General features: G+C 38.8%; 1 protein-coding gene across 2 annotated transcripts in view; it reads left to right on the top strand.

Annotated features, from left to right (window-relative positions):
- The first annotated feature begins 3225 nt into the window (after nucleotides 1-3225).
- The window catches only part of arhgap45a (Rho GTPase activating protein 45a), a 33197-nt gene continuing 18397 nt past the window's right edge, over nucleotides 3226-18025 (top strand). The window contains exons 1-3 of one of the 2 annotated variants that reach the window (XM_053651789.1): nucleotides 3226-3488; nucleotides 6031-6373; nucleotides 16849-16989. In XM_053651789.1, coding sequence (XP_053507764.1) covers nucleotides 3399-3488; nucleotides 6031-6373; nucleotides 16849-16989 — 574 coding nt within the window. In that variant the 5' untranslated portion in view covers nucleotides 3226-3398. Of the gene's footprint in view, nucleotides 3489-6015; nucleotides 6374-16848; nucleotides 16990-18025 lie in introns of both variants that reach the window. The other variant, XM_053651790.1, reaches the window with a different exon arrangement.

Here is an 18025-nt window from a genome sequence, read left to right on the forward strand (position 1 = left end):
GAGCCTGAAACTTGATTAGGATTCTTGTTGGGCTCTCCTTTGTTTGAAATATTTTTCAAATCTATCAGAAGACTATTATATTTCAAAAAAGAAAGAGGAAAAAAAGAAAAGATTACTAAGGATACGTTTCTTATGAGGTCAAGATATTCTTGTATAGGTGGAACGGAAGCAATTTGTTGTCTTTGGTGTCGTTGCTGTTGTTCTTGATGTTTGTATTCTTGTTATAATGACTATAATTATTGTTATTTATATCCATGGGACATTTTTAGTGGTGGTTAGTCCTGGTTATAATCTTGAGTAGTTTAACACTTTTTTAAACGTCTTGTTCGGGTCTTCTCTTCCTTTCTTCATGTATTCTCTATTTACGGAAACGTCGACGCTTCTCTTTAACTCGCCACCAAATCTACTGCACTGCCTTGCACCCTGTCCAACATCGCTGTGTCATTTACATCTCGGTCGTCTTTCGCAGTAAGTGATTACAGATGTACAAATTTATCTTTATTTTATTTTTTTATTATTGGGTTTTAGTCATTGATCCCAGTCACACCAAAGTCTCCAGCATGGTCTCGCGTAATCTCAGGAAAAGTTAGGGAATCTTTTTAAGCAATGCACGGCAGTGAAACACTGTGCTGCATTTCTGACTACTGTAGTTCATAGATTTAGGCTTTTCAATATTTCAGAAAAGAAAAATCGATCAGATTATGAAACGGCTTTCCGATATCCCTGATATTGATTGATTCGTAATCCCATCCAAAAAAAAAAAAAAAAAAGAAGCTCCTCCACTGATTGGACAGTCAGTTTCCGCCGTCATTTTTTGCCATCACTGTCCTGTTTACTGTGCGTTATTGTAAATGGTTCCTTGACGTTTTCCCCCCCCAACATGTCTCTAGTCTTGAGATATATTCGCCCACTGTGTAAGAGATGAGACTGCTCTGTTATTGCTCAGAAACTCGTCCGATTTCTTTATACTCTTTCTCTACCCAGACTTTTATATTCTGTATAAAAGAAGAAATCACAAAACGAACACTTTCATAATAAAAATACAAAACATTTATTAAAAGTGCTACTGATTGTATGTATTATTATTATTATTATTATTTCCAGTAAAAATTTTATTTTAAGCACTTTTACCTTGGGCTTCTGTATTTTATCTGAATATTTATGATTTTAGTTGGAAATGTAAATATTGTAAACAACTGTGCCTTTTGATTCATTCTGAACGTTTTCTACAACATAACAGAAGGAATATATTGTACTGCAATATTAATTTTGTTAACAAACAAAATAAAAGTTTAAAGAGTTTGTTGAAATCATGTCTCGACTACCCCGTATCTGTTTGTCTTTTTATCTGTTGACGTGTCTGGGCTGCAACGTTACAGGTACGTGCGTAAATATAAACGGATTTTAAAAAGTGTCTTTCCTTGAGCAATTAAAAAGGGTTAGTGTTGGAAAATATGAGAAAAAATTTGAGACTTACCGGGTAAGTCACGTTACCCTGTCATGTTTTATAGTATCTGACCTCAGAGGAGGATATTCAGTCCTTCTAGGATTTTTGCAATCAAAGGAATGAACGCAAAATCAAGCTGACGCCGCAATATTCTGAGGAGCTTGTGATTTGTTTTTAAAAGGTCACCAGAGATTTGCCGCAGATTTGGGCCGAGACGTGTCATGTGACGTCATCACAACACACATTCAGCCGAAGCCCTTTTCGATTCACGTGCGTTTTTTATTTAGTCCTGCCCTAAAGAAGCGATTTCACATAACAGATGTTTACATATAGTCCACAAGACACAAAAATAACTGAATTTACACAAATGAACCGGTTCAAAAGTTTACACACACTGGATTCTTAATCCCATGTGTCGTTACCTGGATGATCAGCGACTGTTTTTATGTTGTGTGATAGATGTTCATGAGTCTCTTGTTTGTCCTGATCAGTTAAACTGCCCACTGTTCTTCAGAAAGAAAAAAAAACCCTGTACATTCTTTGCTTTTCCTGCATCTTCTGCATCTTTGACCCCTTTCCAACAGTGACTATATGATGTTGAGATCCATCTTTTCACACTGAGGACAACTGAGGGACTCGTACACGACTATTACAAAAGGTGCAAACATTCACTGATGCTCAAGAAGGCAATACGATATATTAAGAGCCAGGGGGGTGTAAACTTTTGAACAGGATGATCGTTATAAAAATCGTTATGAATTTGTCTTCTGGGAAATTTTATGTTTTATGTAGCTTCTGAAAGGTGGTATTAAATGGAAGAAAAAAGATCTTTAAATAAAATCATTTACACTGGTCATCCTTTTCAAAAGTTTATACCCCCCTGTTATGTGAAATAGCTTATTCGGGGCAGTACTAAATTAAGAAAAAATTTAAATGCATTTTTTATGATCCCTCTTATTTAAAAATAATATTTTTAACATTTTGCAGATTCATCAAGGAGTGTGTAAACTTATGACCTCAACAGTATGGATACTTTACAATCTTGATTTTTGTCCTCATTCAGATGTCAATACTGTTATTAATTTGTCCTCTAAACAGCCCTATTGATGATGAGGCGAATGCCATTGAAGTAGAATTACTATCAAATGCAGATGACTTAGAGTTGAGTGCAGAAGTTTGCATACCCCTTGGACAAAATGAAGGCAATGTATAAAGGATAAATCCAAAAAATGTAGAAATTTAATTTTAAAAATCCAGAAATTTTAATGGTTTCCACTACAAATTCCATTAAAACCATTAATAAATGTAGTATGTTTTGGGCCATATTCTAATAGGAATTAATGCTTTGTATTGGTTTCCACTAGACATAAACATGCCACCAACAGAACCCAACACATTACCAGTAGAGACCCACAAGGACCATTATAGTTTCCATTAAAACCATTAGAATTTCTTTACTGGCGGTCATGCCAAAAGTTTGAACTGTTTGAGTTTAATTGAATGTGAGAGAGAGAGAGAGAGAGAGTGTGTGAGAGAGAGAGAGAGAGAGAGTGTGTGAGAGAGAGAGACACAGAGAGAGTGTGTGTGTGAGAGAGTGTGTGTGTGAAAGAGAGACAGAGAGAGAGAGAGACAGAGAGAGAGAGAGAGAGAGAGAGAGAGAGAGAGAGAGAGTGTGTGAGTGAGAGAGAGAGAGAGAGAGAGAGAGAGAGAGATGTATACATGAAGGAAGTAGTAGATGAGGGCAGACTTTCAGCCCCCCCCCCCCCCCCGGAAAACGACTCGCGAGACTTGCGACATGCACGCGCAACTGTCAACGGCGCGCGACTGAAGTAGGCTACCAGAGAAACGCCGTTGTTTTTTGTTTGTTTGTTTGTGGGTTTGTGGATATGTGTATAGTCAAACACATTACACCTTGTTTGTTTCATTAAAACGGTAAAAGTTTTATTTGGAAATGTTTTCTCGGAAGAGAAAGGAGTTGACTAAAACGCCTTCGGTTTCAAAGAAGTCTCAGTCAGGAAATCCTGGAGCTCACTGCACTACGGTAAGATCACTTCAGCAGCTTCCTCTCCTTCTCTTCTCTCACTCACCCAATATTATTTATATAATAATAATAATAATAATAATAAATTATAATAATATTGGGTATATATATTTCACTAAACAAGATTTGAATAGCAAGTATGTTTGAAACACATCTAACGTCACATTCACATAACTGTCATTAGCTTGAGCTGCTAAACATAGCTGTTTTTTTAGGTTTACTATTAACACATAACTCTTACAAATTTTTATTTATTTATTTAGTTATTAGCTTTGGGGTGTTTTTTTTTCGCTTCAAACACAACAAACACCAAATGAACAGTTTAGAATATATTTATTTATTTATTTATTTTATTTATTTTCAACGCGAAGCCTATAGTTTGCGCATGAGCTCTAAACCAATCAGAATCATGCAGCTCCAGAATGCTGGATTCTCATTGGTTCTCACAGCACTACAGACTACATACAGGTGAAGAAACTAACAGCACGCATAAGTATGTTAAAGTTGCAACAGTCGAGCTTTTACATTTCTTACTTTCCAGAAATCACCTGGAAAATCATGTAGAGCATGAAGAGCAATCATTTTAAGCCATGGTCTCCAGTGTTGCCAAACTCCTCCCTCTGAAAATCTCCATACCACCCTGAAAAGTCTCCAATTTTCACAAAAAGTCGCCAAATATGAAAAGAACGTACATGGAGGTCTGCATATGTGTATATTCTAAATAAAATAAAATTAAAAAATTCCTACTCATATAGCATGTCTGTATATAGTTAAAAAGTAAATGCGTAAAGTAAAACCTTATCTAAAACAGGCCAAGCTGTTCTTCATTGGGATCATCTTTCTCCTCATATGATGCCATTGTCCCAGCTTTCTCAGTTACATCACATGGAAGACTGTCATTCCAACAGGTTTTGCCACAAGCCAAAAGTCCATATCTTAAACATTTATTTTACAATGTTTAACTGACTGAGGACTCTCTCCACATCTGCGTTACTGTATCGTAGTGTCAAACCTTGTCACAGCTGGGTTATATCGTTCTTTAAAGGGATTCTCACCTGCTGCGTATCTGTACAAATTTACTTCAGTCCACGAGTTCTCTGTACTGGCCACGTTTTTGCCAACGGACGTAGGGAAAGGTCTGCCGTTGTCTCTCGAGTTTCCCGATTTCTTCTGGAGTGGTCACAAATGCTTCGGCCAACTCAACAATCATTGGTTTTCGAGGGAGTCCGAGCAGGCTCGTAGCATGATTGAGCGCGACCATAAGATTACGGCGGTGTGTGGCCAACCAGTGCCCCAAATAAAAACATCTCCAAAAAAAATTCGCAAATTTTATTTAAATATAGCCAAAGTCTTTGCGACTCCTTGTCTCAGATCTGTTATAGAGCATGAAAACACATGAATACCTTCTGACCAGTCAGAATCGAGAATACAACAGCGTTGGGAATCACAGGTTTATATCGATACGCTTTGTTTTAATATATTATCGTGATGGTTTCTATAGTAACAGCCTGAATATGATCACCGATACAGCAAAGCTTTCTGTAAGTAGACTGCTGTTTAACATTTATGGAAGGAGTCTCCAGTGTCAGCTTCGGTAACTTCTCCAAAGACAAACACACCCTGTCACAACACCAAGTCACAGAGACATGCCTATACTTGTACTGTGTTTAAGAAATCCGTATTTATTCATAATCCATATTTATTCATATTAATCCATATGCACCCCAAACAAATCCACGCATGCCCACCTCCTCGTCTCTTTACACCAGGGTAATGTTTCATAACAAGCCTTGTCAGGTGTTCCTTTTTCAATTTTTGATTCCAGACAATGCAGGAAGAGAAGTTTTCGACAATAATAATAATTTTTCGACAATAATACTTCACACTGCATTGCTCTGGGCTGCATTTTTTTTTAACCCACTCCTGTATTTACTGCAGAAGTCTCAAAAACTTCAAAAAAAAAAAAAAAAAAAAGTCTCGACGCTTTTAGTGTTCTATAACAATATTAATGGCTATTTCTAGTGAACTGGTGAAAGGTTTTTATTATATCAGCACTCGGAGATATTTAGTAGTAATGTAGATGCTGTGGTATCAGACGAGGAAACCTGTTCTATGGAAGAAAGTTAAAGTAGGCACGTTAAATACGACCCGTATTTCAGTCTGAGAGAGTATGGAAGGTACTGTATGGTTTGAGTGGTTTTTAGACTTTTAATATTTGCTTCATGTATTTGCTCGTCATTTCATCCTGATCATCATTCATTCGATATTCATTACAAAGCGCATGCCATTCTTTTCATTCTTTAATCGAATCCGTCCATCTTGTTCTTGTAACCACTGCCCCGTTTCTTTCTGTCCATTCTCTTTCCATTTTTTAAAAGTGGAGATAATGACGAGACAACACAAGATAATACTCCATCCATCTTGTTCTTTTAATCCATTATTCCATCTCATCCCATTTATTCTCTCTCTCTCCCTCTCTCTCTCTCTCTGTCCGTTTTTTTCCTCTCTCCCCAATGTGTAAATCCAGCTCTCGGTTCTTCAGGAGCAGCCTCAGAGAGACACTATCGATGGTGTGTCCTCGCTGGCAGTGCCGGATTTGGTGGTTCTGTCCTCATGTCCCGGCACTCCCTCCATCATCCACAGTAAGCTCATGGCATCACCCACTGCCAACCTGAAGCGCTCTACAGGACTTAGCCGCCATGCCAGCGCTGCAGGGTTTCCATTTCAGACCGCCGGAGCCTGGGGCTTCAACAGGAACCAAGGGAAGTGTTTTGAGAGCACCGAGGGGACCGCCATCGACGTAGAGGACATCCCGCCTTTACTGAGGGACGTGGCACGCTTCGCAGAGGCTGTAGAGAAGCTCAAGGATGTGGTGCTGTACGAAGGTGGGCTCTTGGGTTTAAATTCTGATTTTGTTTCTTCCTGGAAGAAAGGTGTAGTTGGATTACTGTATACATACGCAGAGACTGTAAATAGATAGAAACGCGTCTGTCTGTTTAGCACACCAGGAAATATCGTGTTTTATCAGCCACTGAAAACTAATTCAGTGTTGTGAAGCTCTATTTCTCCAACAAGGTTAATATCATTTTGCATTCATGTCAAGAGAAGTTCTCATTCAGCGAATGCAACAGTAACAATAACACCCACAGAGGCTCTGTAATGAAGGCTGCATATGAATGAAATGTATGTTATAAACAATGTAAATATATCAAAAATACAAGGCAAGTTGTAAGCCGGATTTACGGCCTGGTTTTGCCCTCGCAGACAAAAGAGAGTGGGGATCGGTGTGTGCCAGATTTTGTGCCATCACAACCAAAGATGGCCACCGACAAAGTTCTGTAATTTGGAAAGTGTCAGGATATTTTATTTTATTTTATTTTTTAACTAAAGTCTCATAGCGAACGTTGCCATGACACTCGTCTAAAATCCACCGATAAGAGGATGGCATTGGGTTTACTCAAAACCCGAAACTTGTGAAATGCTTACGTTTGAACAAGTGATCATTTAAATAAAAAATATCACATATATTTTTCCCTACACGTCTGAGAGTGAGTTGCAAATCTACCACGAATGCTAACGGATAGGGGAAAAAACATTATTACCACAAATGTAATTTAAAGAATAGACGTTCCATGTACAGTCCCCTCCGAAACTATTGGAGCGGCAAGGCCAATCGATTTGTTTGTGCTATACACCAAAGACATTTGGGTTTGAAAACAAAAGATGGATATGAGACGAGAGATCAGGACTTCAGATTTTATATCCTGGTATTTACATCTATATGTGTTAAACAACACAAAACATTGAACCTTATGTATGAGGGATGGGCATGAGTACTCGATTACCCTAATGAGACCTCAATGATCGATTGTTAAAAATTCAAATTTTGGTTGTACTGTTTTTCTGTTCCGGTCTCTATAGGAACCCTTATTAAAACTGGCTAAAGAGAGCGACTGAATCACTTCAACAGAAACTTTTTGAGCGTTAGTAAGGATAAAAATGAACTCCGGGTCGAGTTGTAAACTTTATCAATTCCTTTTATAAAATAAACTTGAGAAATTCCTGGAAAATACTTGTTTTGAGCACCAGCAAACCTGAAAAGAACGTGCGTGTCTTGCATTCATTCTTGCCAAATATTGACGAGAGGAAACGAGCACGGCTTGCAACCTTGAAGTTAAAATACCCCTCCAAAAGTAGGTTTGTGTGTGCTCTTATCATTTTGTGGACAAAAAGCCCTCCGAACTTCACCCCGATCCAGAGCTGTATCTAGGATATGAACGCCCACCGGTAACCAATCTAGTTACTCAAGCTGCTAACTTTCTGACCGAGCTCTAACTCTCTGCTTTCGAAAAAAAAAAAAAGTTGCCATGTTCCCTGTACAAAACCTGGCCTTCTTTTATTTGGGCAGGTAATTATACGCTTGTGTGCTTTTGTAATTTCGGCATTCCTCGCCATCAACGCCTTCAGAGAAACCGAAGTAGATAATAGTAGCTTCTACCCAGCATATCATCTACCCAGTCACTGAACTTTGACGGGTGAGGCACTGTCAAATAACGGTCATCGCGACACTATAAAGCGTTGGCACTATGGAGCCATATGCATCTTTTAGCCATTTTCACAAGTTTTAACGCCGCGTTATCAGCAAGGAACATACGCTAATTTGACCGTAAACACCAGAGACCGGAAATGTAAAACAAGCGTCCGGTGTGAGCCTGGTGAGACTTCTGCGTTCAGGAAAAAGGTAGATATGATGCTTGTATTTTTATTATGCTAGGATTTTTTTGGTACTTTTTTTTTTGTTACAAACATTATAACAGCCTGTAATATTGAACAAGTGCGACACTGAAACAAGAAGATGCATAGCAGAAGCAAAAGACGTCCGTGTTACATACAGTATTTGAACATGGACAACAATGTAGTTCTACTGAGTACTCAAGTAGACAAATTGAACAAAATGCCCATCCCTAAAATGTATAGGAGCAGATGAGTCTTGAAGTAAATGAAAGTAAATTACACTTATATTTGGTTGATTATCCCTTGCTTGCAGTAACTGCATCAAGCCTGTGACTCACTGACATCACCGAATTGTTGGTCTCTTCTTTTGTGATGCTTTTTGGATGCATTTCGGGGGATTTCTCTCTTCAGGAGGTGAAACACATGCTCAGTCGGGTGAGGGTCTGTTGATTGACTTGGACAGTCTAAAACCTTACATTTTTTCCCTCTGGTTAAGTCCTTTGTCGAGTTGGCGGTGTGTTTTGGATCGTTGTCTTGCTGCATGAATAATTTCCATCCGATTAATTTGGATGCATTTCTCTGTAAATTGTCAGACAAAATGTTCCCGAAAAGTTCTGAATTCATTCTGCTGCTACCATCATGAGATACATCATCGATAAAGATTAGTGAGTCTGTTCCAGAAGCAGCCATCCAAGCCCAAGCCATGACACTACCTCCACAGATGAGCTTGTATGTTTTGGATCATGAGCAGATCCTTTCTTTCTCCACACTTTGGCCTTTTCATCACTTTGGTAGTGGTTAATCTCTTGTGGCTCGTCTCTGTATTTCTTTGTGAATTCCAATCTGGCTTTCCGATTTTTACTGCTGATGAGTGGTTTTCATCTTGTGTTTTGGCCTCTATATTTCTGCTCTCGAAGTCTTCTTTGAATGGTGGATTGTGATACCTTCACCCCTGCCCTGTGGAGGTTATTGGTAATGTCACTGACTGTTGTTTTTGAGTTTTTCTTCACAGCTCTCACAATGTTCGTCATCAGCTGTTGTTGTTTTCCTTGGCCGACCCATTCAGTGTCTATCTCAGTACACCAATGGTTTCTTTCTTTTTCAAGACATTCCAAATTGTTGTATTGGCTATGCCCAATGTTTGTGCGGTGCTTGATTGATTTTTCTTCGTTTTTCAGCTTCAAATTGGCTTGCTTTTCTCCCATAGACAGCTCTCTGTTCTTCATGTTTGCTTGTCCTTTTTTTTAATAACAAATGCAGACTTCACAGGTGAAACTGAAGTCTAAAACCAAGAGTAGATGTTCAGAGCTATTCATTCTTTAAACAATCAATCTAACAGGACACACCTGGGCACCAAAAAACACTTATCAGTCACATGTTCCAATATTTTTTGATGACTTGGAAAAAAAATTGGATGGGTTCAAACGAAAGCTGCCATGTTGTAAGTTGTTTAACACGTCTAGATGTAAATATGAGGAAAAGAAAGCTGAAATTCTGATCCATCATCTCACATTCATCTTTTGCTCTCAAACACAATTGTCTTTTTTTTTTTGCATAGCAAAAACAATTGATTTGGCCTTGCTGTTCCAGTAGTTTCAGAAGGGGTTGTATTACCCAGCTACAAACTCCTCCAAACTTCCCTTTGCTTTTAAAAGCGTTTCTCTAGGCAGAACGGTGCTACTGTTATACCGAGGGATTGTTTCTGTTTATTCTGCCTGAGCCCGGATCGTACTCTTTGATAAAGTAAGCAGAATTTTTTCTTTTAATCAAAGGTCCATGATTAGAGGATCTTCACTGCGTAGTCTGACTGGTCAACATGTTATCACACAGCCTGCTGTAGAATTCAGCCCAGATCATCTCATACAGTGTGACAGTGAAGTAAGAAGCTTTAAAAGATCAGAAAACAGGCTGGCATGATGTGTTCGTGAATAAAACGTACCGATTGTAAACCATTCTTTTTTTGATCAATGAGAACAGTTCTTTGAAATGGACTGGCTAGAATGTCAAGTCTAGATGCTTTTTAAAAAATAATAATTTTGATATGAACTAGGCAACATTCTGGTGCTAGAAGTCACAAGCCTATACAAACACACAAGTTCAGGCAGTTGCTGTAAAACATATTAACCCTCAACTCTGCCGTAATTCTTTTGAAAAAAGGCCATATCTGCTTTCAGATGTAGCTTTTTATTTTTTTCTCTCCGTTTCCCCGGTGATAAAGAGGAAGGAAAGGAATGGTGCGTCAAATGTTTTTGTTGTGACTTGTTGCTCGAGATTACACACGTCTGCTATGCAGGACTACCTGCTCTCTGAAGCTGAGGAGTGTCTTTAGAGTAATAATATAAGCAATATGTATACAATTCCTGTAAAAAGATCCTTTGGTACTTTAATGACTTTTAAAGTGATCTTAAGTAGGATGGTAACACAGAGTAGTGCTTTGTAAGGTTTATAAGGCAGCTACTTCCCAGCACTGATGGAGCACATTAAGGAAATATAACTCATTGTCTTCACCCTTTTCGTCTGTAATTTTTCCTGAATTATCTGGAATTCCCAAAAAAAAAAAAAAAAAGGGAGCGAGTTTCGTTTTAAAGTCTGAACAGCATTCAGTTATCGGGCCGTCAGACCTGACGCACTTCCTTTAAGCACTGCTGTTTTCACCAACGCTGCTTCCTGTTTACATTACAGGCCATAGAGACAGAGGCATGGTATCATCATGTGGGACTTTACTAGTCAAATGCCCCGTGTAGGTCCCCCTCTAACCTCACCAAACTATCAAAGAGTGACTGAAACCTAGAGACACTTATGAAGGTGAATGAAAACTGACAGCGAATTGGAGGAATTGGGTTAAACCAATGAATACTGTTTGTCCTGGGAATGTAGCATCATGGTAAATTTCACCGTTTCAGTATTGCACAGTATTGTGGGTTTCTGAGGTGATGATATTAATCATCATCATCATCTCCTCAAACACTCTGCTGTTGTTGCACTAACAAGTCTTTCATGGGAAAATCCCACCAAAGCCTCATTACAGCAATCAGAATCATGTGTTGTGGTCAGAAGAGGCCAAAACCTTACTGGCTATGAGTACTATCAATATGTCATGTTGTTAAAAGAAGGAAGAAGGAAAAAAATGGACTGAAGGAGAAGCCTCCCACAGTGGAGGTGGAGCATTGATGTTTTGGGGCGAGTGGGCTCTGTGGAGATTTCTGACTTATTGGAGGATATTATTGCCTCAGACCTGGTTAAGACTTTACTGTAGATATATCTTTTAAAAAGATAACGTCCCTAAACAATGAAAAAGATGTAAAGAAAGAAAAAAGGAAGAAAATAAGTCACTGACAAAGAAAGAAAGAAAGAAAGAAAGAAAGAAAGAAAGAAAATAAAGACAGTCAGTTTCTAGGAAAGAAAAGAAAGAATGAAAATCAGTGGCAAAGAAAGAAAGACAGTCAGTTATGAAGGAAGGAAGGAAGAAAGAAAGAAAGAGGAAAAAGTGACAGAAAGAAAGAAGTGACAAGAAAGGAGAGAGAAAGAAAGAAAGAAAGAAAGAAAGAAAACAAAAGAAAAAAGAAGGAAGGGATGAAGGAAATCGGTGACTTTGAGGAAACAGGAGGCGAGTTGGATGCAGGTGCAGATTTTAGTTTAATAAAGACCAAAACAAAACACCAATCATAAACTATCAACTTATGTCACAAAGTTAAGCCACATAATCATGAAACAACATACATTCGCCCTGGAAGCATAACGCACAAAGAACGCCAACGCAAGAAAAAGAGTGCTGTACAAACAGTGACTTAAATACCTGTGCTCATTACTCAAACTGTGAATCAGGTGTAACCAGTCATGTGACGTGATCATGTGTCTAGCAGTAGCTAATGAGGCTAGTTCCAGCATATCCATGACAGTGACAGAGAAAGAAAGAACGTGAGTTACTAGGAAAGAAAGGAAAAAATGAAAATAAGTGACAAGAAAAGAAATGAAATGCAGTCAAAAATATCGAAAGAAGAAAGTTACTGACAACGAAAGAAAGAAAGACAAAGTTAGACAGTGAACGATAGAAAGTAACTGACAATGAAAGAAAGAAAGAAAAAGTTACTGACAACAAAAGAAGGAAAAAGTTACTGACAACGAAAGAAAGGAAAAGTTACTGACAATGAAAGAAAGAAAGTTACTGACAATGAAAGAAAGAAAGAAGTCAGTGACAAAGAAAGAAAGAAAGAAACAATTAAAAAATTAAAGACAGTTACTAGGAAAGAAAAGAAATTCTGGAAGTCAGTGACAGAAAAAAAGAAATGAAAGAAAGACAGTCAGTAACAGAAAGAAAGAATTATTCATTGACAGGAATGGAAGGAAAGAAAAGACATTCACATGAACAGACATAGTCACAGGAAGATAAAATCTTCCTGCAAAAGTGCTGTTTCACCAGATATTGACTAGGGGTGCCAATAGTTTTGACATGGCTGTTTTGCAGAAATAGTTTCACTTCTTAAGATACATTTTCTAACTGAAGCAATAATGTGTTAAATTAAAACATTCACATATAAAGTGATTCCATGTGTTTAAGCTCGGAATACCACTTACTGCATGTGTCTTTAAATACATATTCAATAATTTGCTCATTTTCATAAAGAAAGCTAATAAATCTAGATTTAATTGTATGAAATCTGAAAGAAACTTTATTAAACACAAAACCGACTTATGTAGGTTAAGTGCACCTGAGGGGTTGAGAGCCTTCAGCATTAAAGTGGGACGTGGGAGGGTTTTCCTGAGGTCCGGAGAGATAAGCTCTAATCTCACTGACAGTTGCAACAGGAAATTCACTGCACTTCTGTAGGTCACACTGGATATGAACTTCTGCTGAATGCTGCAAATGGAAATTTCCTTTCACTTTATAAAAGTAGACTTGTGTATCTACAATGCATGGGGAAAAAAAGAAAAAATCACATCCCACAGATTAGCTGTGTGTGTACAAGTGTGGCTGACAGAGAGAAGCCATTAAGTGAAAAATGAAGAAGTACACAGAGAGTGTGATCATTCACTGACTCTTTGTTAGACAGATAAAGTCTGCCATTGTTTTCATCTGCTGCTATTCTCACATACACCCACGTCTCTTATGTGTGGCGTGCGTGTTTGTGTGTGTGTGTGTGTGCGCGCATGCATGGGGGGTGGTAAAGAAAGAGAAAAAACTCATTCCAAGACAAGTATGAAAAAGGTATATAAGAGAAAGCTGGAAAGAAAGATTCACTCAGTGAAAGAAAGAAAGATAGTCATAGAGAAAAAGAAAGATGCTGGTTAATATGAGAGGCAGATTAATACTGGAGACATGCAGATTAATATCAAAGGCAAATTTAGGTTAATATCAGAGGCAGATTCATAACAGGCAGATGTAGGTTAATGTCAAAGGCAGATTTAGATTCATTTCAGGGGCAGATTAATATCAGAGGCAGATGTAGATTCATATAGGAGGCAGATTAATATCAGAGGCAGATGTTGATAAATATCAGAGGCAGATGTAGATAAATGTCAGAGGCAGATTTAGATCAATATCAGAGGCAGATGTAGATAAATATCAGGGGCAGATGTAGATTAATTCAGGGGCAAATATAGATTAATATCAGGGGCAGATGTGGATTAATTTCAGATTAGTTTAGATTATTTCAGGCAGATTAATATCAGAAGCCGATAAAGAGCTGTAGATTAAGATCAGAGGCATGCTAATATTGAAGGCAGATGTGGATTAATATCAGATACAGGTGTGGATTAATATCAGATACAGGTGTGGATTAATATCAGTTACAGATGTGGATAAATATCAGAGGCAGATGTGGATAAATATCAGAGGCAGATGTGGATTAATATCTGATGTGGATAAATATCAGAGGCAGATGTGGATAAATATCAGAGGCAGATGTGGATAAATATCAGAGGCAGATGTGGATAAATATCAGAGGCAGATGTGGTTTAATATCAGAGGCAGATGTGGATTAATATCAAAGGCAGATTTGGATAAACACCAGAGGCAGATGTGGATTAATATCAGAGGCAGATGTGGATAAACATCAGAGGCAGATGTAGATTAATATCAGGGGCAGATGTGGATTAATATCTGATGTGAATAAATATCAGAGGCAGATGTGGATAAATATCAGAGGCAGATGTGGATAAATATCAAAGGCAGATGTGGTTTAATATCAGAGGCAGATGTGGATAAATATCAAAGGCAGATGTGGATAAACACCAGAGGCAGATGTGGATTAATATCAAAGGCAGATGTGGTTTAATATCACAAGCAGATGTGGATTAATATCAAAGGCAGATGTGGATTAATGTGATTAATGATGTGGAGATGTGGAGGCAGATTGCAGAAACACACAGCAGTTCTCAGTATCATGTCATACTTTATGAAAATGTCTGTTTTGTGGTAATACATTGCTGTTTGGATGTTTGTTTCTTAACCAGAACATTGTGATGACTGGCGCAGGATCTTGTGGTCAGGGATCTTCATGTTCTCTGTGTGTGCTTTGTCTACACAAACTACACATAATGTAGCGCTTTAAGAAGTTACTTGAGGTCAGACTCCGTGACTCAGAGACTCCGGAGCGTCCAGTGACGTGTGTGCAGTGTGTGCGACGAGTGGACTATAGGGGACGTTCCCTTTTAACACAGATCGGCATCGCTGTGGAAAAGATGAGGAGATGGAGCAGATACTGTGGGCTTTTGGAGTCGAGAGAAGTCGGATGTTACAGTGCACACATCTGTCTTAGTACCTGTACACATGTTTCAGTCACCACTTTTTCAGGTCATAGTTAATTGTCTGTTGTCACCAGTTTTTCAGGTCAGAGTCTGTTGTCTGACGTCTGCGTCTTTAGTTTTGTGCTCAAAGAAGAAGTAAAAGAAGCTCTTTTGCTCGATTGAAGCGGATCAGACGAGCGATTGTTTAAACGTAATGTAGCATGCTTTGTAATGTAGTTTGCTTTGCATTTTTCCAGATGCCCCCACATGAAAGATGCATTTTTGTGATTAAAGCGAACAGCACAAAGACCTTGCTGTGAAACAGAACAACTTCCTTTGTCTCCCAGGAGAGGATGAGATTTCAGTAGCCCGAGCTGAACTCTACACTTTCATAACACTGCTTTATTCGTGTGAAGTAATGTCAGGATTTCCTTTGTTCTTGACTGCTGACTACAGATGTTGGGCCTGCCGTATTCATGGAGTCACTTAGAAGTTTGTTGACTTTAACAACCATCATAATTATCATCTACCAAAAATCCTAACTCTTGCCTTTGAGTGTTTGTGTCAAAGGCTATGGGTGTGCTGTAGGTTAAATATAGTTGTGTAAACCACATGCTGAAGATTCGTGCGAAAAGGCAGACGCGGAGGGAGAGAGGCCAGTTTTTACACTGCTTCCTCATGCACGTACCCGGCAACGCAGTCTAAAGATCTACGTGCTTACCGGAGACTTTATCGTGTGTTTCCTGTGTTTGCGCATATTTGTGCCAGGTGGAGTCGTTAGATGTTTATATACTAGAATAAGTGTGTGTGTGTGTGTGTGTGTGTGTGTGTTCCACTGCCCTGTGATCCAGCATGAGCAGCAGTTTGAAAAAGATTTGGTTGTTTGCTTTCACGTGTTTCAGAGGACGCACGTGTTAACCTTCACCCTCCCCAGTTGGTGGCTGTGGTAGCACTAGGGAGAACTGGAAGGTGATTGGCAGATGACCACGGGGGTTTTCTTCGGGTACTCCAGTTTCCGCCCCCAGTCTGAAGACATGCACTGTAGGCTGTTTTGCAGTTCCACATTGACCATAGCGTGTGACTGCGTGTGCGATGGGTTGGCACCCCGTCCAGGGTGTCCCCTGCCTTGTGCCCAGGCTCCAGACTCCACCACAAACCTGTCTAGGATTAGCAGTATGGAAAATAAATGATATTTTTTTAAACGGAAGCACTTTACTTTAAAAAATAGTTAGGTAGCTATAATATAAGTTCAGTATAACTCAGCTAAAATACAATGTAAAGAACAAAACTGTTACTAGAAGACAGATCAGTAGATGACATATACATACAGAGGGTGGGTTTGAAGTACAAATGTACAGAACAAAGCACAGCTAGTTATCCACTAGATAATAACAACTTTGCAGCTGGTTAATGATATAAATTCCACAATTAATCAGATGACCATCACGCAGCTTCCTACCAAATTACAGAACAAATGTAAATATTTCAGGGAAAAAAAAAAAAGCTGAAACCCCCATCAGTCCTAAATTTTCCTCTTAGTGTTCCTCAGAATACTGGACGCTTGTCAGTCTCAGGAGAGGGAGATGTCACCGATTGGTTACTTGCTCTCGCCTGCCATTGTATCGTTTGACTTCCTTTGTCCCTAAATTTGGGGGCGTTGACATTTAGTGTATCCGAGCTGGCGTGTGACATTTGAGTACAGTTTTGCAGCTCGTTTTAAGCCAGCCCCCTCTTGACAAGGCGCTGCCATCAAATACTATTAGCAGCTCAGGAACCATCCATTAGCATCGTGGTGCAAAACCAAAGACGCTACATCGGATCACTACGTCTTGTGTGTGGAAAATTGTGTGATCTGTTTACTCTGATAAATAAACTTATGCATTTCTCTCTCTCTCTGTAGATAAGGAGTCTCGGAGGGCGGTAGCACATGAGCATTTGGGGGAGGTGTTGCGCATCCTGCGGCAGGTGATCAGCACCTATCCTTTACTCAACACCGTGGAAACACTCACCGCTGCTGGCCGGCTCATCTCTCAGGTCAAAGGTCAGTGCTGCTGAAATACCAAAAAGCCTAAAAATCATGACTCGGTTATTTTTCCGTATCACCAGTATAGTGATTTCCACGTCTCTTATGTGCATTTCACTAAATTCTATTATAAAGCTGACGTAATTCGAATCTGGACCTCCAGCCTTTTCTAGGTAACTGTATTTCTGAAGTGCGTCAGCCCCAGACATGTTCTACCACAGCGATGTGATCGAGTGAAAGTAAGCAAGTGCAGAGAGATGGGTGGATGAAACTTCCTCTCATACATACATCCTATGCCATGGCAACGGCTGTCTTTTCATCCGACAGCTGTTTTTAGAGCGTACAAACCACAACTGTAACAGTCTGGGTATTGATCTCCACCTTGTTCAGGAAACACTTCTAACACACTCATTAACCACTCCTAGAAGCTTGTGGAAGGCCCCCAAAGCTTCAGGTTTATAAAGCGTTTAGGAAGGTATAAAGAGCCCTTATTGAGCTGTGGTGAAGATACCACGACTGAAATGTGTTCAGTTAAGCATGCAATACTTTTTACACAATCGACTCTATGCATCTTTTTTATAAAAGCACTTTCTACCCCAGTGCTGAATATATATATATATATATATATATATATATATATATATATATATATATATATATATATATATATATATATATATATATATATAATGTATGTGTTGTGTTTTATTCCTTATACACCACATCCCATGCTTTCAATATGATCTCAGTGATGTCATCCAAACCATAAATATTACAAATAAAACTAATGTAACACACTTAACCTGATATATTACTGAACACCTGCCTTGGGTTTATTAAGATTTTTTTATTTCTTCACCACGTCTTTCTTGGATACTGATGATAAACAACAACATTTTCAGTTTCGATCATATTGAAAGTAGGCCTCAGCGTTCCCCTCCCACTGATTTAGTCGATTTGGTTCTGTGACTGTGGGAGGATAAAAAAGCATCAAGTGTCGTTTACTGATGGCATGTTTGTGTAGTCCTATTTCCACTCGCTATCTAGCTCCACC

The sequence above is a fragment of the Ictalurus furcatus genome, chromosome 20 (assembly GCF_023375685.1).
Source record: "Ictalurus furcatus strain D&B chromosome 20, Billie_1.0, whole genome shotgun sequence".
Lineage (NCBI taxonomy): Eukaryota > Metazoa > Chordata > Actinopteri > Siluriformes > Ictaluridae > Ictalurus > Ictalurus furcatus.